Genomic DNA, 26965 nt, shown 5'->3' on the forward strand with positions numbered 1-26965 from the left:
GCTACTGTGTAGTTACAAGTTATAAATTTCATAATTGGGTCTGTATTGAACAATTTATGTTTTTATGAAAGAATGTCCCTTGAGAGTCATCTGTTTCAATACTTTACATGATTTTTGGTAATTACCTATATATTACAATGTTTAATTGCAGGACATGTTTCACTTAACTCTTATAGGCATTTTCAGCTGCTTTCCTATATCTAAGATTAAAATTGCTAACTAAATCCTAGGCTCATAATATACTTGCTTGTCACTGGTAGTTAGTTTGTTATTTCAACAATTTTTACCAGTGACAAACAAGTATATTATGAGCCTAGGATTAGGTTAGCAATTTTTCTCTTAGATATAGGAAAGCGGCTGAAGATGCCTATAAAAGTTAGGTGAAACATTTCCCGCAATTAGACATTGTAATATCACATATGTAATGACTAAATATCACAAAGTATTGAAAAGGTGGCTACTGTGTAGCCCGCTGCTAGTCGATATGTTGTCTCTCACCAGCTCCCCTGTTCTCTCGACCTCATTGTCACAATACCTTCTGAAATTACGGTACTAATTTTTAAAATGAAACTACACTGTTTCCTTCACCTAGGATTTGAGATATGGATTTCAAATTATTTTCAAAATCTGACATGACCTTCTCAAGAAAATGGAATGTCTTCAAACCAGGCTTCATTTGTCAGCTGTGGGATGAATGCATATCAATCCCCAATCAGGTGGTCAGGCACGGGCTATGTAGTGTGTTCCCTTATCTTCTTTTCACAGCTAGGTATTTTCTCTACTCTGCTTACAAACAGTAGCAGCGATTGGGAATTAGAAGTGGGAGGGGGAGGGGGTAAACACAAAAACATTTATGGATAACAACAAGTACCTGGGTTTGAGAGATACAGTGGTCGGGAGGGGGTATACATCAAAACTAAAACAAAATAGCTATAAAATGATTTTTCTAATGCTCTCTGATCGAATTTCAGCAGAGAGGTGAGGATTTGAAGTCCATCATCTTAAGTACAGTAATAAAAGTTTATTTGAGATTTTGATTCAGTACTTTACAATAAAACTTTCACCAAAGGAACAATAATTACACATCTATTACAATTAAATAGAAGTACAGCATGATCATCCAATTAAAAATCGTTTAATATTTGACTACACACGAACAGACAATAAAGAGACTGCCAGACTGATGAATGCATGCAGCAAGCAGGTGAATCATATCACAGTGTCCATGACATTGGCAAAAATATACCCCTGCTACCCTTCCTTACAGCACGTTACACACTGCTGCGTGAGCCTCCACTACTTGCTGTGGCACTGTACGAATCTGTTAGTCGTGACAAACGGCACTTTTGTGCGTATTTCAGCTAAGAATTTTCCACCCAGGAAAATGTAAACATAAACAAAAAGGACAGAAGTTTATGTACAGAATTTGCAAGTAAATGGCCTTACACTGTACCGTCACCATGCAGTTTCAAATGTGAAATTTATGGTTATTAGTCACGTAGTCTGCACATTTTATTGGGTGATTTTTCACTTATTTCCTAACCTGAAGAGACAAAGACGATAAATATTCAATGATGATGTAGAGAAAGAAGAGGTCATGACATAGTTACTACTAGGTGCAGGATATACTGTATGGCTTGAAGACAAGGAGGAATATTAATAATTAATTTACACTATATTCTAAGAGTATTCGGTATTCCCAATCAAGAAACAGTAAACTTCAGTGCAATTTTATTGATATCTCATCTAAAGGTTATGAGAAAGATTAACTCTTAAATTACCCCTTCAATCTGGTATTGCTCAGTACTTCATTTTCTGGAGGATATTTAATGTACACTCTGTAGGTGAAGCATCAAGTGTTCTGGTATGATCTAAATGCATTAAAATTTATTTATTTTTCTTCTATAGCTGAATATTCTTGGCCATGTTTACTGTTCTGACTAAAAATAATATTTGTGATACTCTCCTCTATCTACCACCTTGTATCGAGAAATATTGAGATCTCTGCTTTTGATAACATGTTCAAAATACTATTGCACTCAGGCACAGGGGAACTAGTGTATATTAAGCACCAGGGGGCGGGGAGCAGCAGGCATGCCAGCGGATGAAGTAGAGTCATCGCGAGTCTCACATTACCAACAGAACAAGATTATTTTTAGAGAACAATCTGTGTGTTACAAAGGAAAAAACAATAAGACAAATTCAGAATGGAATGTGTGCTGATTTTTCAGGGGCTAGCGGCATTATAGTGAAAGGAACTGCTGTATCATCAAGGACTGACCAACTAATTAACTAGGCAGTCTTAGTTTTAACCCATTGCCATCGTAACGTTTTCACTTTAAACCTGCCTTGAAAAATGGTTTTGGTCAAAAATGAAGAATTTCATCCATCATGCTGGAATGGTGTTTAGAGGTAACGAAAATGATGTTCAGTAGTTTTTTGAGGTGTGGTATATTCAGAAGCGCTCAGGGATGTGTAAAGCCACCAAACATTTCTGTTTATTTGTGCATTTATTCCAGAATTTCCGCTAAAAGAAAATTTTCCGGTTCTTCATTACCTGCGCCTGTATTCTTGGACCATTTCCATCCCTCATCCCATGTTTTCCTTCATTTTGCACTTTTGGACAGGTTTGTTACTGATACTTTCATCTAACGTTGACACTGAACTGGGATTCGAACTAGAACTCGAGCCTGCAGGTTCTTCGGAGCTACTACTATATATAATCACTTGTGCAGAATAATCCACTCAAAACCCCATGGTGCAACAGCCTCAAAAGGCCTTTGCCTACCAAGCTACCGCTGCTCAGCCCGAAGGCCTGCAGATTACAGGATGTCATGTGGTCAGCACAACGAGTCCTCTTGGCCATTATTCTTGTCTTTCTAGACCAGAGCCGCTATCTATCCATTACATAGCTTCTCAATTATAATCACATAGGCTGAGTGGACCTCGAACCAGCCCTCAGTGTTGGGTAAACATCCCTGACCTGGGTGGGAATCGAACCCGGGGCTCCAGGTAGGAGGCAGGCACACTACATCTACACTGCGAGGCTGAAGCGGAATAAACACATTCACTATTTTCCAATACATCTTGAATTAGTGCACTCATTAGCAAATTTTCCTAATATTTTCTCTTACAACCGGTCATGACTATAATAAAAAAACTGCTGACTTAGTGCGTGGACAAAGTAAGATACCTGCTGCAAAACTTGCATTCCAACGGAATAAAAAAATACATACATACATATCGACAGTTTGAACTTTCCTCTACCATTCTTTACATAAAAAGACAGTATATCATGTAATGCCATCTGTTGATAGTAGGAAACAAGTTAGAACAAATGTAACAATGTCATAATCTTCTCTCAAATAAGCAACCATGAAATGTCTTGAGAGTCTTCTGTGATATGCAAAGAGCAAACTTGAGCAAGCTTTAAAATGATTGATAGTTTAGATCCTTCAACATGATATATAATACTTCACGCCATCTGTTGAGATTAAACGTAAATACAAGAAAGAATAGCCACAATGTCGCAACTGGCTTAGAGCTGTGTGTTAGTAAATGGACCTGCTTTATTGGAACAGCTGAGAGCTGGCGGTTGGGGTTAATGAATTAACACACTACTGTACCTGGTGACAAAGCTATAAGTCAGAGCACTAGACTTAAACAAGCAGCAGTTCCTAGTATGGTATAGAGAGCAATTATATTTTGAACATGTAATACTTCATACACAGATGTTCATGGGACTTCCCTTGTTGATATGTATTTCACACTTCTGCAAGCTTCCAAGATCAACATCTTTGTCGTAGGGCCAAGTGATCATAAAGATAATTAATTGGAAATTCACGAGATGGTGATTGCTACGATACCTTCAGAACTTATCTGGATGTAGGAGAAGTGGGATAGATTTATAGAAATTAACAAATTCCCAGGTAATAGTTTAGGATAAAAGAAAGTCTAAATTGTACCACATGAGGCATACAAGGTACGTCGAACTTTTGCCGAGTGTTTCACTTACCTGCATCACATTCGTTGAGCGAAGACTGGCTCGATGTACAATAGCCACTCACTCTATGTGCTAACAGCTCTCCATGTGCAATGCCATTCATAACAAATATCTGGAATAGGAGTAACATTGTTCATAAGGGATACCCTTAATCCTGAAAATACCATATATGCAAATACTCCGCACATCTCTCGTTTTGAAAGTCGGCACTAGAAAATGCAGGTGTGCATATTATTTGGGATAAGGTTGTTTCTGCCCTTCTAATATTTCAGTGTTGAACAATGCGCCATTTACCGAGTCAGAAGAGATATATGAATCAAGTGTTGCGTATGGGTGCAAGTGCAACAAGTTCCCATAATTACTAGTATACAACCAAAGAAAAGACTTTGCGTTATTGAAGATGCACAGAATACTGGAAATTGTGCAGCGGGAAGAAAGTGCGATATTGGCAAAAGTTTTATTTGTGACCGGTGAGAAAGAAAAATTCGACTTCAAGAAACAAATAATAATCACCGAGTGTTTCGGGGGAAAAAAATAGCAAAGCATCATCAATACATCGAAAATGGGCTGTGCTTTCGTGAATGAAAAATTTTGACGTGGGCAAAGATTATGGTGCGTTCTTTTTAAAACAACAGGATTCATTTTTAGTGAATAAAACACAAGAATTTACCATCCTAAAAATAGCATGCAGGGATTATTCACATGTATATGGTATATAATACAGACAAAAAATATTTATTATTATTTAGAAATCTAAAATTCTAAAAATCTAGGACCTCTGGTCAATTACTTGAAATTAATTTTATTGTTTCACTCTCCTTCATTATATTACTTGCATAAGTAATCTGGCTACATTCAATGTTATGCAATTAAGCATAGTAAATTAAAATTATGTATAGAAAGCATACAAGAAATCCAAGATATCTGATTAGATACCAAGATGTGATTTGTTAATGCTCTATCATTTCTCATTCTCCTTAAGTATCTGAATGCTGGACAGGTGAAAAGAATGACCTAAGGTGTATTCATGCCTATGAAATGTACTGCTGGCGGTGGATGCCGAGAATAACTTAAGACTCCTACAAGAACAAATTATTTCTGCATAAAGAAAGCTCACAATGGAAACATGACTTAGCTTATTTAATCTAAGCCAGGGCCTCTCAAACGCCAAAACTGTCACGCGTGCAGATCGAGGCGCAAGAGCTCCGTGCACTGTGCATCGGTGCCGCTCGGTTCGACTTGGACCAACGCTTCGTCTCTGGGCTAATCGGCTAAGCTCGGCTATGCTCGGATGTACTCGGCTCAACTAAGCTCGGATTTGGAGCGCTACGTAACAAGTGGGGAAGAGGGAGACAGGGGGAGGGAGCGAGACAGGCGTTAGGAAAGAGAGAGTAAGCGCTATTGCTCCAAATCGAGGAGTGTGAGTCTGCACTCTGGTCAACCAAGCGAAGTCATCTTTCGCACCGTGCACAGTGCATGCACCACGCACATGCACCCTGAGAGGCCCTGATCTAAGCATATGACTTTCAATATAATCGCAGTTTTAAATTATTTTTTTAATACAGGTGTGCCAGGAGGAATGGTCAATATCCAGGGATATGACAGAAATGATTATTTGAAGCAACAAATGGATACATGCCCTATTCCAGATGGTTTCCAAGATAGAAAACATTTAATGTATATATGTTTTTTGGGCTAGTGGCGCGGACGTATGTGTCTTACCCATCCAAAATCTCTGACGCTCTGAAATGGGTTCAAGTTTTCCGCATGTAATGTTCGCCATATACGAGTTCGTGGGTCAACGATACGAGCAGAAAGTCACTGTGTGCTGGTAGTAGGACTATGCTGCACCATTTCAACAATGTGTGACTGTTTCTGCACAGGTTGTTCAACTATATGTTCAGAAGAAAAATGGGAACTTGGAGGAATACCAGTTTCACACAAAGTGCTGGAAACTCTGGCAAACACAGTACGATGAGGAATTTGAGTGTTGGAAAGAGCAGATGGTATTCCTCGACAGCAGCAGGAGTACTACCATTGCAGAAGCCATAATATCTGCACATTCTTTCTTAGTGTAGATGTGGGATATTTTAGCCAGCACGTGTACAAACACCGTTAACCAATGCTCTACCTGATACACACTCAATTACTCGCACTACTTCACTCACAACACACCATGGACAACTGCGCATTCAACAGGCTAGATTAATGGCAAAAAGATATCCCGAGCAACAAGGTAGGCTGGGCTAGAATAAAATGTCAAAGAGGATGGGTGGGTAAGACACATGCATGCGCGCCACTAGCCTACAAACAAATGCACATTAAATTTGTTCTACCTCGGAAACCATTCGGGCATGTGTCCATGTGAAGTATTTTGCTTCAAATGATCGTTCCTGTCATATCCCTGAATATTGAAGTTTCCTCCTGTGGCACCCTACATAATCAATGGACTATGGTGTTGCTAAGACAAAGTCTTTGGTGTCCCTTATTAGGCAAGTACAAGACATTCTTGAGTGATGTGGTGGACAGCTTGTCCATCATCCCTGCATTCACACTGTGGAAGAGGATTTTTTCCACTTATGTAGAAAGTCCCTGCAAACTCTGTGCTTTGTCTGTACACCATCAAGAGTTTACCAAACTCCTTGAGGTAGATAAAATCCAGGGACACATTTTGTGATGCAAGGCATACCACGAAGCTTTAGAAATGAGAATGCTTTCCAGTCATGTGATCATTGTTTGCTTTGGTTGAAATTGTTGCCGGTAAGGTCCAGAGGATACCTTGAATGCAGTCTGTCAAGGCATATGCCTGTAAGATCTTCATTTTATAATACTCTGGAACTAAAGCAGTGCATATGAAGGTATGAAGGAGGGATGTGACTTAGGATGGGAAGCCACTTATATGGGGTGCTGTTGACAGTTCTGGTGATCAAACACAAGAAGTGGTTCAGTTGAGGGTCGACCTTTTTTATGTAAGCACTGTTTTACGTGGCTCAATATAATGGTGAAACAATTGATTGCCAAATACTTTAGGCACACTATTAGAAGAGAGCCTGTTTAGAGAAAACCATCACTGAGGGAATAAGAGGGCCAAAGAAGAGTTCCAACCCAATGACTAGATCAGACAAAACATATCACAAACACTCCACTTTAGTAATGCATGTGGATAGCAGACAATAGAAACTTATCACAAGTAATAAAAGATGCAATCTCCACATACTCTCTGTATTAAAACATGATGTTTGATTCAAGTTACTGAAGATGATAAAAATAATATTATAGTACCATTATTCTCTTCATTATAAAAAGTAAAACTCAAGTTAATTTTGACAATAATCTTGTTGCTTGTTGTTTTAAGGGGCCTAACATCGAAGGTCATCGGCCCATTGACAATAATCAGTAGAATTTGAAACAAATCAAAGAATCATATTTTCATTTTAAGAAAGAATCTAGGAATTACATCTTGCTTCAAATTTTTGTTCAGTTCGAACAGTATAAAATGGATAAACATGTATGTCTCAAAACTGTTTCTTTTTTAATTGCTGCTGTATGAATTTAAAAAAAAGTGTTACTAATTGACTGTCTCTTCAGTTAAATCTAATCTGTTAAAACCGAGTGTCATGAAATTACTTCAGTATTTAGTACATTATTTTTTTTTCCTAAAGAACAAAGTATTCTAAATGCTTATGTAAGAAAGCTAACAAGAGCAAAATATAATATATGTATAGGAAACAGATACAGAGAGCAGCAACATACTGTGTAGGCACACGGCGGTAGAGTACACATAAAAGAAATACATGGGTCCAAAATTTTCACCAACAGTGGAAGACGGAACAAGAATTGTTCGAAAGTAAACACTGTAGTAAGGTAAACAAATGAGGGAGATAGGCAAGACAAGAGAAGAGCGCAATTACTACCTGATGGCACAAAACCTTAGTTGCATACCGAATGAGTTTTGTATGCAGACAAGTCCATGTGCTGCAATGTAAGTGAGGAAGGAGGAACGTTCACTTCGTTTGTTGCTACTGAAGCATTCACATTGGCTCCTGGCGACTACGTTAGTATGACAAAGCTTCATTTTGCTCCAGCAGCACAGCAACAGTTACCCTCTCTACTACCTTCCTTCCCCCTCCAAGCTTGGGGCTTCGCGCAAGTTTGGGCCATCAGATAGTAATCGCACTCTACAACTGGGCCACCATCCTCTCGTAACACCAAGCAGAAATGAAAATAGAAGGAGTCCAGTCCCTCGAAGGTATTGGCAAAAGACTGGCATGAAAATGAAAGATACCCAAGGCCTCGCAAACCTAATACCACTGGGGTCGGAAGAGAACAAGAGTTGACCAAGGAATGTCTGATCGGAAGGTTGAAAGTGAGGAGACAGGCACAAATGGAAGCAATACAGTAGTGTCTAGTTTTCAACAAAGGTCACCACAATTCTGTTACATTCTTCACTGAAGTTTGCAGCTGAAATGTTATCTGTGAACTCCATTCATGTGTGCTTACATAGTAACTTACTGCTTGCCATACCCAGTGAACCAGCTGCACCTTATAACATAGTTTTATGCCACCTGCTGTTTACAGACTCTCTAAAAAATTGATCCAAGACATCTTGTACATATATATAAGTTAGTTTAGGAAAAGACGTGTTTTATACACTAGTTTTAAGACCTTCAAAATTTTAGACATACAGTCGCAATATTGTACAGAATGACATACACGCCAGTTCACGCTAAGACGTGCCCCATTTGTATGTAACTAAATGTACATCATCATCATATGGCATTCCTTCAACACCACAATCTTAATCAAAGCTTCATTATATAAATATGTATGTATGGTTCAGCTGAAGATGACCTTGAATATGAGGTCGAAACCGGTCCTGTAGTTTAATATATACAATAAATAAGTATTGATTGCTGGAAATCCTCTCCTATTTTTAAAAGTATTACACCACCTTGCTAGACTAATAAGGAGTGTGGAAGGACTGTTGGAGGACTTCATTAAAATAAGTTACAAATTTCAAGTATTGAAACATAAATCGTTGTACATTTCTAAATATTTTTGAGCGTGATTTGTTATAATCTGATAATGTTCTTTCAAGAACAAAACATGTCATTCTATTTTTAATTAAATTGTTCCCTCTTCAGTTATAATTCTGTTATCATAATTTTTCTTTTTCAGGTTGTTTCTAAATTTATTTAATCATACATTCGTTTTGACAGACTGAACAACCTAACAGTTATAGATTACATATCTTCAAAAATTATAAGGGGCAGCTGGTTCGTCATGTGTGTGTGTGCAGATATATACAGGGTGCTCGGAAACAATGTGAGTCGAGTATATGAACGTTAAAGCACTGGTCATACTGATAAGCAATCTGAAAAAATTACGTCGATATCTCACACCGTTGTCAGATTGTATGCTGCTGAAGTTAGCCAATCAGATCCCTGCAGGGGGTGACTTCAGATGGGCTTTGCGAGGCGGTGTTGCTAAATCTGCACGTGGCTTATGACTGCTTGACATTACCAATAGAAGAAAAAACTTCTCAAGGCGAGGGACAACAGGGACGTGCCTGCTGATAGGCTCGACCCATAGCAAGCATGCTACGGTGGTATTGGCTGAAACACATGCGTTAGTGTTTGGTGCTCATTTCTCACCATGGCTCTCAAGCCCGACCAAGCCACGTGCAGATTTAGCAACACCGCTTCGTAAAGTCCATTTGAATTCACCCGCGAAGCAATCTGGTCGGCTAACTTCAGCAGCTGATAAAATGTCAACGGCGGGAGATATCGACGTAATTTTTTCAAATGACTTATTAATAATAATAATAATAATAATAATAATGCTATTTTGCTTTACGTCCCACTAACTACTCTTTACAGTTTTCGGAGATGCCGAGGTGCTGGAATTTAGTCTCTCAGGAGTTCTCTTACGTGCCAGTAAATCTACCGACACGAGGCTGATGTATTTGAGCACCTTCAAATACTACTGGACTGAGCCAGGATCAAACCTGCCAAGTTGGGGTCAGAAGGCCAGCGCCTCAACCGTCTGAGCCACTCAGCCCGGCAAATGACTTATTAGTAAGACCAACACTCTAATGCTCATATACTCCGTTCACATTGTTTTCCTACCACCGTTTATAAAGATATTCTAAAAGTGCAATAGGTATGAATGTTAAGTGCGGTGCTTGATAAAGAGAAAGCAAGCACCTGCTGTTGTATACTGCTGCGTCGACTATTGCTACGAATGCCAGAATCCTTGCGGCTGTTGATCGACGGGCACATACTCAGGCGGTCCTCGTGGCCTGGCACACCAGGTAAATCCAGCTGGACAAGTGTGGTCTCTGCTTGTAGACGATCACTGCCATTAGCATCAAGCTGCAATAGCACATTCACAGTGGACTATACAGCACAAAGACACCCACAACAAGAAAAGCAACATACCTAAACCAATTTAAACCCTTCTGTTAGACAATATTTAAGCACAAGACAAATCTAAACTCTTTTATTGGCTTTAAGCAGCACAGTATTAATAGCATATGGAAAGTTTAGGACCTTTATAGTACAAACACCAGAAATATCCATCACCGTATTACTGAACTTAATAGGAACATGTAAGCAGCATTATACAATTTTCATATCATCAGAACATAGCAAACTTCTCCAACATACAGTCTGAACTTCAAATTTTACATTATAATGCAGTATCTTCCCAGCCCCCACACCAGAGCAAATAGCTTGTCCGATTCTAATGGTCACAATGCTTCTCTCCAGCCTGTTCAATAGATATTCAGGTTCACTGTGTGAGCACATATACAGTCTCATGCAAATTAATCAGAATAGGCTTTCCTTTTTATAACTTCCCAATGGTTGGCAACAGTGTGCTACACACTGCTATTTATCCCATCCTTTCTATGCATTGTCTGTTGAGTGAATGGAAACTGTTCTGTGTGATGACTTTTTTACTTTTAGGTTAAAGCATTTATTTGCATGTGGTATACTTTTGAGGAGATTAGTCCCATCTTAAATGGATACAGCCCCAGGAAGCATAGTGCAAGTGCAACATTATTACAGAATACTTCCATGAGACAAAGAAAGATAGCTACTAAATTCTGTGTCTGTGTAGGCACTATAAATCATATTATTCGGGGGTGAAGCTGATTTCTGCTCATGGTGCCCCTGCTAAGGTAGTTGGAAAATAGTTTTCCATTACCGAACTGAATGTCAGCATTCGATAGCCAGATAATCCTAGTGATCTTCTGGCTTAAAACTCATCACAATGACAAAATCTAATGGAAATGGTCCTTCTAAGGGCCCGCTATATAGAAATCTAAGACCAATATCAGAATTCTCCAGCTCAACATAGAAGGAATGAGTTGAGCTATTGAGAATATCCCTCGATAAAAATATTGACTCGATTGTTATCCAGGAAACTCATGCAACAGATGAAGATCAACTGCACTCTAGAGGAAAAATTCCTGGCTATGATCTTTTAGGAGCTACATTCCATCATGCATACAGGGTCGCAACATATGTAAGACACGCTGTTGAAAATGCCTCGCTGTGCACTACAAGTACTGCTGAAAACATTCACTCTGTGATCACCAGAATAGGAGACATTACAGTCACTAATGTGTGTATAAACCTCCAGCTGAGCAATGGCCAGGGTGTTCTCCAACACCAGCCACATCCAGCTGTCTACCTCGGAGATTTTAACAGTCATCATGAACAATGAAGATTCACTTCTAGTGATGAGAATGGGTAATCTTTGGTTTCATGGGCTGAGGATCACAACCTCCATCTTATTTATGATGCTAAAGATCTCTGCACTTTTAGATCAGCAGCATGGGGACAAGAGTCTAATCCTGATTTGTGTTTTGTGTCTACTAACAACTGCACTCCCCTACCAGTTACGTGAAAAGTTCTCTCCAGCTTTCCTCATAGCCAGCACCGGCCAGTTGTATAGAGATCGGAATAAAAGTCCCTATTGTTTCAACTACTCCTCATCCACGCTGGATCTTCCGAAAGACAAATTGGCCTGCCCTTACTGAACAGCTTGATACGGTATTGGGATGGATTCCCCCAACAAGTGACAACTATGAGAGATTCACAGGTGCCGTAATAAGCAAGCAAAGAAGTTTATACCAAGGGGTTATCGAAAGGAATATATTCCTGGATAGAGCGAAGCTAGTGAAGAACTGTATCAAGAATTCCAAACAACTGGAGACAAGAACACAGCTGATCAACTATTACACAGCCTGGATACTGCTCGCAGACAGAAATGGATAGAAACAGTTGAAAACCTCAACTTTAAATATTCAAGCAGGAAGGCATGGTCCTTGTTAAGGAAATTAGGAGATGGGAGCCGAGTAGCTCCAGACACTATTCCTATAAACCCCCATAAAGTTGCATCTCATATCGTGTCAAGTTCAAATGCTCCGAAGGATCGCGACCATACCACTGCAATCAAAAGGGAAATCAGAGCTTTGAAAACAGACAGTCTTGAGGGCAGCACATTTTCTTGTCCATTCTCTCGAGAGGAAGTTGCTACGACTTTGAAAGATGTGAAATTAGGAAAAGCCCCTGGTTTTGATGGCATTCACTCAGAATTTTTAGTGCATGCTGGGAAGTATGCAATGATCTGGTTAGCAATCTTAGAAACAGGGTCCATCCCTTGATTTCTGAAACAGACAAAGATCATTGCCATTCTCAAACCAGGCAAATCTTGTAAAAATCCTCAAAGCAACCACCCAATTGCACTTCTGAGTGTGGTTTACAAATTACTGGAGAGACTTCTTTACAACAGAATTGGCTCAGTATTTTTGACCATCTATCCATTGAACAAGTGGACTTTCACCCAAATCGAAGTTGCAAAGACCAGGTTCTCTCTCTGACTACACACATTGAAGCTGTTTTTCAAAATCAACTAAATACCTCAGTTGTGTTCGTGGACCTTACTGCAGCATACAATACAGTATGAAGACAAGGACTTATCTACAAACTGCTTCGAGTAATACCTTGCAAGAAGATTGCAAAGCTCATCGAAAACATGCTTATAGACAGGAGGTTTCGTGTAATTTTTGGAAACAAGACAAGTAAGGAAAGGATCCTTAATAATGGTCTTCCTCCCACTCTTAAGAACTGGAGAAATTGGGAAATGCCTTTTGGTCCCAGTTTCAATGATGGTGAAATCCTGACATTCACCTCCCCGTGGTAGAGAGGGGGCAACGGCTGTATATATAGATTATATACAGGTGGCTAACGAATGAAGGGACCGAGTATCTCCCGGTATAAGGAGACCACCCTCTATCAAGTGCCAACGGCCTCCTAGGAGGGCGGATGAGCGGATAGAAGGAAGGGCACTCTTTTGCCCTTGGAGTGAGAAATTGCTCCTAAAGGCGGAAGAGCCACTAGATGGCCAACGGCATAGGATGGAGAAGGCAACGGGAAACCACTCCATTAAAGACCCACTCCACAAATTCATCATTCATCAATCCATATTTCATTAATCCTTCCAGATCACATCTGGAATGGTAAACCCTGACTACGGTCAGAAACATTGATCATTGATCAGATAATCAGCCAAATATGATTAGTCTTCTCACGAATAAATCCACCAGTTTGAACATACAAAATCAGCAGGTCCAAACAAAGACACCACTCGGATACGGTGGGGTGTCACGTAGAAGATCAAGGCGAGTCGGAGTGCCTGGAAGCCCAACACATGACATGCAGACACATCAGGTTAAGAAAAGACTGAAATTCAATAAACCAGGACAATTTTCATTTTTTGCAACATTAAATATCAATTCAATTATGAAAGTTGGCAAGTTAAAACATTTAACAGATGTATTGGACCAGCATAAGATAGTAATAACAGCTCTTTAAGAATTGCGCAATACAGATCAGGACCCATTAGAATCAGGAGGATATCGCCTTTACAAAGGTCCTCCAGGGAAAAGAGTGATGCAGAATGTTCCTCAATTTGGAGTAGGATTCTTGGTCCATAACAGCATATTAGATTCAATTGAAGCTTTCTTTTCGACCTCCTCAAGAATGGCACTCCTAACAGTTAAAGTAGAGAATAAAACATACACATTGATAAATGTCCATGCCCCAACAAATGACAAAAATAACAAAGAAAAGGAAGAAACAGAAAAATTTTGGGAAGAAATGGACCAGATGATATCAGGTATCTCTGATACACATATTAAAATTTTACTTGGTGACTTTAATGATAAAATAGGAAAAGAAAAATGATTTCGTACAGTAGTGGGTAAATGGCCAGCACATAAATTTACAAATAAGAATGGTCAAAGATTAATTGATCTTTGTATAGATCATGGATTAATTTTGGAATCTACAAGGTTTAAAAGAAGACCACACAACCTAATGACTTGGAAATGCCCTAATATTAAATTGGGGGAGTTCCAGATTGACCATGTGGCCATGGACAAGAATTATCACAAAGAAATTTATTATGTGAAAGTACTCCGTGGGGCACACATAGATTCAGATCACTATATTTCCAAGATTTAAATCAAATTAACGCCAAAAAAGAAGAACAAAATATCCAAATCCAATAGGAGGAAGAAGTATGACCCTAGTTATTTAATAAATAATAAACTGTATTTTGAAAGGTCTAAAACTCCTCTAGGCGACAATTTGGGGGCGGTAATTGAAAAATTAAAAATCACACACACACACACACACACACACACACACACACACACACACACACACACACACACACACACACACACACACACACACACACACACACACACACACACACACACACACACACACACACACACACACACACACACACACACACACACACACACACACACACACACACACACACACACACACACACACACACACACACACACACACACATTATAATTATAGACTGTTATGCCTTTCAGCGTTCAGTCTGCAAGCCTCTGTGAATTTACTAAACATCGCCACAATCCTCGATTTGCAACTAGTGTTGTGGCCTCATTTAGTTCTATACCTCTTATCTTTAAATCGTTAGAAACCGAGTCTAACCATCGTCGTCTTGGTCTACCTCTACTTCTCTTACCCTCCATAGCAGAGTCCATTATTCTCCTAGGTAACCTATCCTCTTCCATTTGCCTCACATGACCCCACCACCGAAGCCGGTTTATGCGTACAGCTTCATCCATCGAGTTCATTCCTAAATTAGCCTTTATCTGCTCATTCCGAGTACCCTTCTGCCATTGTTCCAACCTGTTTTTACCAGCAATCATTCTTGCTACTTTAATGTCTGTTACTTCTAACTTATGAATAAGACATCCTGAGTCCATCCAGCTTTCGCTCCCGTAAAGCAAAGTTGGTCTGAAAACAGACCGATGTAAAGATAGTTTTGTCTGGGAGCTGACTTCCTTCTTACAGAATACTGTTGATCGCAACTGCGAGCTCACTGCATTAGCTTTACTACACCTTGATTCAATCTCACTTACTATATTACCATCCTGGAAGAACACACAACCTAAATACTTGAAATTATCGACCTGTTCTAGCTTTGTATCACCAATCTGACATTCAATTCTGTTGAATTTCTTACCTACTGACATCAATTGAGACTTCGAGAGGCTAATTTTCATACCATACTCATTGCAACTATTTTCAAGTTCCAAGATATTAGACTGCACAATCTGCCATTAAGACCAAATCGTCAGCATAGGCCAAACTGCTTATTACATTTCCACCTAACTGAATCCCTCCCTGCCATTTTATACCTTTCAACAGATGATCCATCTAAACTACGAACAGCAAAGGTGAAAGATTGCAGCCTTGTCTAACCCCTGTAAGTACCCTGAACCAAGAACTCATTCTACCATCAATTCTCACTGAAGCCCAATTGTCAACATAAATGCCTTTGATTGATTTTAATAATCTACCTTTAATTCCATAGTCCCCCAGTACAGTGAATATCTTTTCCCTCAGTACCCTGTCATATGCTTTCTCTAGATCTACCAAACACACACAGCTGCCTATTCCTCTCATAGCATTTTTCAATTACTTGGCGCATACTGAAAATCTGATCCTGACAGCCTCTCTGTGGTCTGAAACACACTGGTTTTCATCCAACTTCCTCTCAACGACTGATCGCACCCTCCCTTCCAAGATGCCAGTGAATACTTTCCCTGGTATACTAATCAATAATGAGATGCCTTGATAGCTGTTGCAATCCTTCCTGTTCCCTTGCTTATAGATAGGTGCAATTACTGCTTTTGTCCAATCTGAAGGTACCTTACCAACACTCCACGCTAATTTTACTACTCTATGAAGCCATTTCATCCCTGCCTTCCCACTATACTTCACCATTTCAGGTCTAATTTCATCTATTCCTGCTGCTTTATGACAATGGAGTTTATTTACCATCCTTTCCACTTCCTCAAGCATAATTTCACCAACATTTTCCTCCTCCCCATGAGCTTGGCTGTTTGAAACACCACCAGGATGATTTCCTTTTACATTGAGAAGATGTTCAAAATATTCCCTCCACCTCTCCAGTGATTCCCTGGGATCTATTATGAGTTCACCTGAATTACTCAAAACACTGTTCATTTCCTTTTTCCCTCCCTTCCTAAGATTCTTTATTACTGTCCAGCAAGGTTTCCCTGCTGCTTGACCGAGCCTTTCCAGGTTATTAACAAAATCTTCCCATGACTTCTTTTTGGATTAAAAACCATAGCTGAAGAAATTGCTCGTGTTAAAAAAAATGAAAGAAACATGCTTGTTGGAATGTGGAGTGTAACACAGCGATTCAAAACAGGCACAAAGCATGGTTGAATGATCAACAACAGGGAACAGAAAAGTCCCGTGAAGAACTAAATAATGCTAGAAAACAAACAGCCAAAGAAATCAGAAGGGTTAAGAGAAATTATCACAAAGAATCATTAAATGCCATAGATGAAGCATTCATACAACATAAGACGAAGGATTTTTATAAAACATTTCGACAATACCAATCAAACTATACTGCACCAACCCTTATGATGAGAAATACAAATGGAAAATTGGCACATAGTAACCAAGAGAATGCAGAAATTTTAGCTCAACACTTTCAATACACAATACCTAGAGTATGACCTTCATTCAAAAAATAAAACACCATTAGAAAAGGTTATACTACCAGATTACAATGAAGTGTTGAAAGCCATCGATTCACTAAAAAATTACAAAGCTTCAGGGGAGAATCAACTCACTGCAGAAATATGGAAGAATGCTAATACACAAACCATTCAAAATTTACATAAATACCTCATAGACATTTGGAATACTAAAAAATGCCCGAAGAGTGGAATATGGCGATAATGCACCCTTTACATAAGAAAGGTGATAGATCAGATCCCAACAATTATCGGATATCACTGGATATCACTTACAAAATTTTTTCAAAGTTATTATACATGAGAATTCAAGAACAACTTGACTGTGAACTTGGAGAATATCAAGGAGGCTTTCGTCCAGGGAGAAGTTGTCCAGATCACATTATCAGTTTAAAGTGGATTATGAAACATCATAGGGTTAGAAACAAAAAGTTAGTTATCACTTTTGTTGATTTTAAAAAGGCGTATGATAGTATCCATCGTGAGTCATTACTGAATATCCTAAAAGAATTTGGTTTACATCCAAAACTTATTTGCCTTATTGGAATTACCCTTAAGAACACTAAATCTAAAGTCAGATTTAGAAATGAACTCTCAAAGCCATTTGACATTAATACTGGACTTCGGCAGGGAGATGGACTCTCACCAATATTATTTAATTGTGTGTTGGAAAAAATCATGCGGGAATAGAATAAGATGTGTCAACCTAACATCAAGATTGGCAGAGAAATAAGACACAATTGTTTAGCATTCGCTGATGATCTTGCACTACTTGCTAATGATATGGAAGAAGCTAAATTGCAAATAGAAGAACTTGATAACATAGCAAGAAAAGTTGGATTACAAATTTCATACGAAAAAACAGAAATAATGCCAACCCTCCCTGTTACAGCACCAACTATTACCTTAGCCAATACCAAACAAATTAAAATTGTGAATAAGTTTAAATATCTTGGTGAAATTATAACTTGGAACTCCAATGAAAAATCATTAATAGAAAGCAGAACATTTAAGTTAAAAAAACCACAACAAATTACATGGCCAACGTACAAGAAAAAATCTTTCAATAAATGCTAAACTTCAACATTACTGTCCTGTCATTAAACCTGAAGCGACTTCTGGTTGTGAAACACTATTTAAATTGAACACGAAAGCAACAACTGATAAACTGCAAAAGGTTGACAGAAGGATACTCAGAACAATCGTTAATATAAAACATCAGGTGGATGGACAATGGAGATTATTGCTAATGCAGTGGTTTATAGGGAAAGTGAATCTATAATAGATACGCTGAGAAAAAAGAAGAATTACCTTTTTCTGTCATCTTTCTAGATTAAATGATAATAATATAATAAAACAACTATTTAATTACTTTTGGAGAAGTAAAACAAAAAACAATTGGTTTAAAGAAGTTCAGAATGATTTAGAAGAGCTGAATATTACAATGAAGCAAATTGAAAATAGAGAAGAAAAAAGGATTCTCAAGAACAAACAAATAAGATTGTCATTAAAAACTGTACAACACAAACAATAGGTCATATCTGATGAAGAAAGGGCAGCCAGGTCAGCCAGAATGAAGAGGTTTTGGGAAAGGAAGAAGATGATGCAAGCTAAATCTTCAGTAAATTCTTTGTTAACATAAATGTATTTGGGTTTGATTTAAGTGCTCCAATGTGGGCGTAAACTATGTAAATAAATAAATAAAATGGTCTTTCTCAAGGATCGGTACTAGCACCTCTGCTGTTTAACTTATTTATATCAGACTTACTGAAAACAGCCTCCAAAGCATTTGGTTATGCAGATGACTGGGCATTCGCAACGCAGGGCAAATCTATGGCGAACACCGAAGATACGCTGACCGCTGATCTTGCCACCTTAGATCAGTACTTTCGTAAGTGGAGACTTAGGCCATTTTGAGTAAAACTGAAGTCTCATGTTTCCATTTCAACAACAAACTGGCCCACCATGAACTTACTGTCAAATTCCAGAACACTATACTTCCTCACAACAGACACCCAAAATACCTCGGAGTAACCGTTGACAGAACACTGTCCTTCAAGGAACATCTGAAGATGACAAAAGCTGAACTCCAGTCACGGAACAATATCATCCACAAACTGTGTGGCACCACCTGGGGTTCTTCTGCTTCGACCTTACGAACTTCAGCCCTTGCCCTTTTCTCAATTGCACAATATTGCTCTCCAGTCTGGCTGAACAGCTGTTACACAAAACTGGTTGACACACAGCTAAATTATACTTTGCGCATCGTATCGGGAACCATAAAATCTACCCCCACTTCTTGGTTACCAGTTCTGAGCCACATTCCTCTACCTCACCTACGGAGGAAGAATGCCTTGCTGTGCGAGTACCAGAAGCTGCGGAGGAATTCCAATCTGCCAATTCATGGAGATATACCCAACGCCTTGAACAACAGACTTCGGTCCAGAAATCCACCAATAAGGACTGCCAAAATCCTAGCTGACAAATTCAGCCTGCAGCAGGATTGGATTCGAGAATGGACTTCCATGGTTCCAGCTGAGTATCAGAACTTCCCCTGTATTACAAGAATACCAAAAGGATTTGACCTACCTCACAAAACCTGGACAACCCTCAATCGTATCAGGACAGGCCATGAAAGACCACGGAAGGATGGAATGTTAATGCTTCTACTATCCGTAATCTAAGCACTTGGTGGGGTAGAGTGGTTAGCTCTATGCCCGGCCACCTCTGCCACCAGGAATTAACCTGGTACTCACTTTTGGTGTAGGTCGAGTGAACATCAGGACTATATGCACCACTGGAAGTGGAAATCTCGTTTCTTAAATTTTTCGACTTCAATATACGGTAATTGCGTTAATGTTTAGTTATAGTCTGTGTCAACTGGGGAGTGTTTTGGCCTCAAGAGGCTACTAGGAACTCTCCAACCAAGCAGTTGTAATGATGATGCATTATCACATCCGCTCAACGTGCTGTGCTCTGCAAGAAACTTCACTGCATTAAATATCATTTGTTATGGGCCAAAATATTTTTTACGTCAAAAAAGCGACCGCAATGGAAACAGCTTTTCATTAGACAAAGGCTATAATTCCAGCCGAGTGCCATTTATACACGAACGCATGGTACTGTAGTTTATTGTATGCCATTACTGACAGATCTAATTGTCTTACATTTATATCTTAACTGGAGATCATTAATTCATGGCGGCACACTACTTTTTGAAGAAAACCGTAGGCGAATAGCAAATGATAAGAGGCCATGTAGACAAGAAAAAGAGCAAAATAGAACAGTGGCTGCTCCACCTGGGACTATCTGCTATCTCTGCGGCAAATTGTGTGCCTCCCGTAATGGGCTGTACAGTCACCTACGGACTCACAGATGAAGGAGTTCTCTTTGGAAGACCAATCTACTCATTTTCGAGTGTTTGCTACTGCATTGTATATCTTCATTCTGCCTGCCTAAGGATTATTCTTGGTACAAGAACTGATGTGAAATTGAGGTGATATCCTGGAAACTAAGGAATTATCCACAAAGAAGAGTTCTGGATATTGATATAGGTAAGTAAAAACAAACAAAAAAATAAATACATAAAGATCAATTGAGAATAAATATACTGAATGAAGTTGGACTGATCAACACAGTAGGTTAAGTAGAAGATTAACCCTTTCACTGTTATGTTCATGTTAATGCAAACGTACAGTGATGAGCCTAGATCACATTGTACTCTGTTGACGTTGGCATGTTAAAGATGTCTGGCATCACATTTGGTATTATCAGACAAAATGAATTAGAACTTAGCCTTAGGATGCCCAACAAAGATCTTTACTCTGCCATCTGGTAGTGTAAAACAGAATGCCAAAACTGAAATGCAGGCAGCCCAGAGCCCCAAGGGCTCTGAATTTTGGAGCATGGGTTGGCAACCACGGGGCCCTCAGCTGAGTCCTGGCATTGCTTCCACTTACTTGTGCCAGGCTCCTCACCTTCATCTATCCTATCCGACCTCCCTTGGTCAACTCTTGTTCTTTTCCGACCCCAACGCCATTAGGTTTGCGAGGGCTAGGGAGTCTTTCATTTTCACGCCCTTCGTGGCCCTTGTCTTCCTCTGGCCGATACCTTCATTTTTCGAAGTGTCGGATCCCTTCCATTTTTTCCCTCTGATTAGTGTTAAATAGAGGATGGTTGCCTAGTTGTACTTCCTCTTAAAACAATAATCACCACCACCACCACCACCAGGCAGCCCAGATGGCATAAATTAAAATTCCTGCACACAGTACCTGAAGCCTCTATTATTATTATTATTATTATTATTATTATTATTATTATTATTATTATTATTTACTATTTGCTTTACATCGCACCGACACAGATAGCTCTTATGGCAACGATGGGATAGGAAAGGCCTAGGAATGGGAAGGAAGCGGCTGTAGCCTTAATTAAGCTACAGCCCCAGCGTTTGCCTGGTGTGAAAATGGGAAACCACGGAAAACCATATTCAGGGCTGCCAAAAGTGGGGTTCGAACCCACTATCTCCCGGATGCAAGCTCATAGCTGCAGGCCCCAAACCGCATGGCCAACTCACCTGGTGATTATTTTTTTGAGAATGACGACAACTCGGTAACCATCCTTTCTTAACACTGTATGTCCAACCCTTGTCCCGTTTCTTCATGGGTTCAGGTATGAAGCGAGATGAATCTTCGTAGGGAGTTTTTATAACCAGATGCCCTTCCTGACGTCAACCTTACCAGAGGAGTTAATGAGATGAAATGAATGACATGATATATGATAGCAGGAAGGGAGAGGATGAAACCTGGTACTGGCACACAGCCTACCCTTGTCAAACAGCATCAAGGGGTCTGCTCGTGGCTTTATGCCCCCATCTGACAGACGAATCACCATTAACAGAGTCATATGCCCTCGCTCCATATGAACACTGTGGAGAGGTTTGGAAATGAACTAGGTTTTTGGCACACAATTTAGAGATTGGAAATTGTGTACCATCACCTCTTCTACCCTGTTGGCCAACATTCTGACCGTGAAACCTTTTTTGACCAACAGGACTCGAACCGGCTAACCATGGTGTCAGACCATTACCTGTAAATGCAGTTTGCATTGATATGTACTAAGTTTTAAAGTAATGATTCCAACTTCTAATGTTCTTGTTTTTGCTTGCTTTTCTTTCTCCATAAAATAAATGCTGAAAAATATCTGGGAATCCTGTAAAATTATATGATATTCTTAAAACACTACATGGCTTCTGCTAATGTCAAAAGATACACCTTCTCGGTTTGAATATATGTTCATGATTGGTTGCATGATAATTTCACAGACTGATGGATTAGCAGCTGTGGCAAATACAAACGACCTGTCTAAATTACAGATCTGAAATCCTGAGATTTCTTTTTCCTCTGAGAGTGGGCCAATGAAGAACTATACCAAAGAAAACAATTTCTAATAGTCTCAATAATGTTTGCAAGACTTTTTTTTGGGAACCTATAGTGAATGTATAAATTCATTTTAAGGAAATCTGTTGACAGAGTTGAGGTTCATATAACAGATCACTCAAGAAAGTTATGCAGAAACTTACAATTTCACAATTGGCTTTACTCGCAATGACACAGTAGGTCTTATGGCGATAATGGGATAGGAAAGGGCTGCGAGTGGGAACGATCAGCCCCAGCATTTGCTTGATGTGACAATGGGAAACCATGGAAAACCATCTTCAGGGCTGCCGACAGTGGGGTTTGAGCCCACTAACTCCCAAATGCAAGCTGATAACTACAAGACCCAAACCACGCAGCCACTTGCTCAGTACTCAGAAACTGAAGTATCCCAAGGAGGTACAAAGTTCAACAACTTCCGAACACGAACATACAGTCTGGGACAAAACCCTAGGAATGTCAAAAATGATGTAAGGGACAATTTGTCTGCAGACAAATTTCCGGGTTTGATCCGATGCAGGGTTTTGTCTAGACTACACATTTCTATTCAAAAGTTGTTCTTTGACCCCTTTATGTGCTGCGTCCAGTTTCTGCTCAACATTTTTTTTTTTGCTAGGGGCTTTACGTCGCACCGACACAGATAGGTCTTATGGCGACGATGGGATAGGAAAGGCCTAGGAGTTGGAAGGAAGTGGCCGTGGCCTTAATTAAGGTACAGCCCCAGCATTTGCCTGGTGTGAAAATGGGAAACCACGGAAAACCATTTTCAGGGCTGCCGATAGTGGGATTCGAACCTACTATCTCCCGGATGCAAGCTCACAGCCGCGCGCCTCTACGCGCACGGCCAACTCGCCCGGTGCTCAACATTTTGAATTACTCCTAGAGAGATTTAAATGTGAAACAAAAACTTGCAGAATAGGGCGTGTAACAACACGAGATTCAATAAACTGGTTGGTAAATAAAGAATGCATATGTGAGGACATAATATACAAAAGCCGCAAAGTCCAATTTCTGACATTTTGAAGCTGTATACGCCATTATGTGCGCTATGGAGAATTCTTTGTTTATATTTTAATACTCAAAGCAAAATCTGCCATTTTATGTTATAAATGAATGTAGAAATTTGCAGTTTCAAGCAATAACAGCCAAATCCTTCGGGTCATGGCAAGCAAGAACCACCAACTCCACAGCCAATGAAACTGCTCATCCATCTCAAGTGACATAGTTCATAGGCTTCATTTCACTGAGGTTTATCAGGTCACAAAATCACGTACATTTTCTTAAATTACCAAGAAATATATTAATATCATGGAAGATTGTTCTGTTAAAATAATTCCATGTCAGATCAAGAGAATAATACTGAGGAAAACAAGCAGTGGAGTTACAGTTCAGGGTGATGCACATTACTGCACTTATCTATATATCCCTAAAAGTATTCTCAAGAAGGGAAAGAGATTAGGAAACAATATGTCAATGGTGTCAAAGTGAAAAAAAGGAAAGCTCATACACATAGACAACTTACTGAAAAAGCAACAGAATGGAATAACAAGAAATGGAGTGCTTCCAATGAAAATCTACCTGAATTAGTGGAAGATGAGCCTGCCCGTAAAGGGGACGGGAGTGAATGTGTGCCTGATCTGAGAGTTTAAAACAATGTGAATGTTTTTCGATTGTCAAGATCTATTTGGTGAACCATAACTAATTCAATTAAAACATTATTCTTGAATTTACACTTGTAAAAAAGCTTTTTATTATTGAAATATTTCATTGTTAACACAAAATACTTGATTGCAGAGACTTAGCATCTCATTCATCTACATTCATCTACATGACAGAATTTTGAATTGATGATTACTATCATATTCCAACTAAAACCCTTCAAGTCCAAAATAAAATCCACATTTACAGCAAAAATAATAGGTATACGTTTATTTTTCTTTGCTCATATTATTCCCAAACCCCTTGCATATCTCTTGTCCAAAACACACACAATAAGAACAAATTGTAAGGCAGAGGCACGTTTTTCTCAATTTCTGAAAATTGTGTCAATGTGGACTTGGCGGCTTTTGCACCTTATGTCCTCATGTATTCATTCTAAGAGGGATATTGGTTTCTTGTAAATCTTGTCCATCAGACAAATGGCACCCATAACACAAAATTTAAACTCCATAGGCAACTTTTTCTCATGTCACAGCAGTTTAGTTAAGAATGAAAAGGTTACATATCAATACCTATCTGACAAAGGATACTGTTATGTGCTAATCTCAAACAACTTGCATACAAGGAGCACGTAGAACTAATTGCTACTTTAAGAATCAAGATACTGTCCCAGAGATCACTAAAAATGTAACACATCAACAATGGATAACAAATGCAAATAACATGCAACACTCTACAGACACACACTTCAACATTGTTTTTCCATGTAGTACATGAAGCTATCACTTCCAATACCGGTACTACACAAATACATACTCTACAAGGGCTGTTCAAAGAGATCTAAAACTAATACTTAACATAGTTTTGGGTTTAATCGCAACATAGTTGGCATTAATTCTTTTAAGTAGCGGTATCTCCTCCTATTCTTACACCATTCTCAATAACTCCCTCTATGAATCAGTGGTAGAGCGTCGCCTTCTGGATTTCAAGATTGTAGGTTCAAGCCCAGCAGAGGGAATCAGATTTTTGAAAGGCCGATAAAAGTGCATTTGGCAATCTATGATGTATGATGTCATCATATAAAAGATCCCTGGTGACACATTTAGTGTTTACCTAACAAAATTAATTAAAGAAGCTCAGCAATACGTCATCCAACAAAGTTCCAAATTCTCTGCCATCTGGTAGCTGGGGCCATATGATGATGATGATGATGATGATATTATTATTACAGTAAAAACCGGAAAACTGTCCATATTGGAAAATTTTCCTGGTCCCGTAAATTGTAGTTTAATGTTCATGTTAAGTTTACCTATATTAACGGAACATGTCTGATGTGAAAACGGAAGGAATACATATGTATTCCGAATGGATCCAAGATGGCCGAGATAGCATTCGACCAAGAAATGTTTGTTTCTGTGCTCGATGCTGTAATTTGGATTGCAGAATTATCAGTCATTTTACTGTGAAAAAAATAAATACCCAGTGTCATTATGTGTCAACAAAAACGGGACTATCCAACTGTAAGTGTGAAGATTTGCAAGGCCGATAATTTTTCTTAGAACCTATCTACGAAGCTGGAAGTAAAAGGCATGACTATAGAAAGGACAAAATATCTGTTCGACAACATTAGAGAGTACTGCACAGCAGAAACAGCGGATTCGTTGTGCCAACTGTCAGGCAACATTAAGATCACTGAACCTGGACCGAGTAGAGAGACGGATGTGTTCACAAACAGAAAACCACAAGTAATTAAGAACATTCCAGAAAAATGAGCAACAATTCAGTTTTGTTATTAAAGGATTCAAGATAGATTAGTAATGTAAATCATTAATTGCATACCGACTGTGTATAGTTTCAGAACATTATTATTACTACTATTATAATAATTATTGTATCCTTATCTTATTTGTACAACTTATGACAGAACTTCTGTGTATGAGCGCTGAAAGACTAAAACGTCCTTTTTTCACAATTTGAACATGTTTACATTATTTAATTTCCGGAGAATAAAACTCCTAAGTATTTATGAAAATTATTTTAATACGCAAAGCTGATATTCCTTTATCCAGTGAAACAGTCAGATTTTCATAAATCCTTAATATATTACCAGAGTACTATACCCCATTTACCAATTGATTTTCTCGAAATTCAATAAAATCTGTCTTACAACTTCAAAGTTACATAAAGGAGTCAGTTTTTAAGCTAGAGACATCTGGTTTTCGTTAAAATTATCGCAAAATTATCTACTATCAAAATATAAAATACACCAAAAAAGTGATTTTCCAACTTAAGGTATAGTTTCCTGGAGAGCGTCACATATGATTTTATCTTGAAATTAGAAGTTACTGTTGATACCCTGTTTACAACACCCAGAGTCATGTCCACATAAAACTGGAGGTCCTGTAGCTATAATTACAATATCAACAAGCACGTAAATCTATAAGCTTCCTTGTCTGCTTTTTGTAGCACTCAGACATCTCTATGAACATACAATAATTCAGCACACTCAAGAACAAACAGCTGCAGGGGGATGATTAATTGTTCTAAAAAGCAACTACTATACATTGCTACCACTGTATATAGTGCTCAACACATCTATGACATCACATTAACATAGATTTTAAAGTTGACTACTCATTTTAACATACCTACACTACCAACTAACAATGATTACACTGACTTCACAACACAGCAAACAAGTTACCTGGTTGGTGTGCTTTCTATCAA

General features: G+C 38.9%; 1 protein-coding gene across 1 annotated transcript in view; it reads right to left on the reverse strand.

Annotated features, from left to right (window-relative positions):
• The window catches only part of Ac13E (Adenylyl cyclase 13E), a 94961-nt gene that overhangs the window by 16600 nt on the left and 51396 nt on the right, over positions 1-26965 (reverse strand). The window contains exons 7-8 of the mRNA XM_067156071.2: positions 10210-10377; positions 4016-4115 (exon numbers count right to left, since the gene is read on the reverse strand). Of these exons, the coding sequence (XP_067012172.2) occupies positions 4016-4115; positions 10210-10377 (268 nt within the window). The remainder of the gene's footprint in view (positions 1-4015; positions 4116-10209; positions 10378-26965) is intronic.

The sequence above is a fragment of the Anabrus simplex genome, chromosome 12, assembly GCF_040414725.1.
Source record: "Anabrus simplex isolate iqAnaSimp1 chromosome 12, ASM4041472v1, whole genome shotgun sequence".
Classification (NCBI taxonomy): Eukaryota; Metazoa; Arthropoda; class Insecta; order Orthoptera; family Tettigoniidae; genus Anabrus; species Anabrus simplex.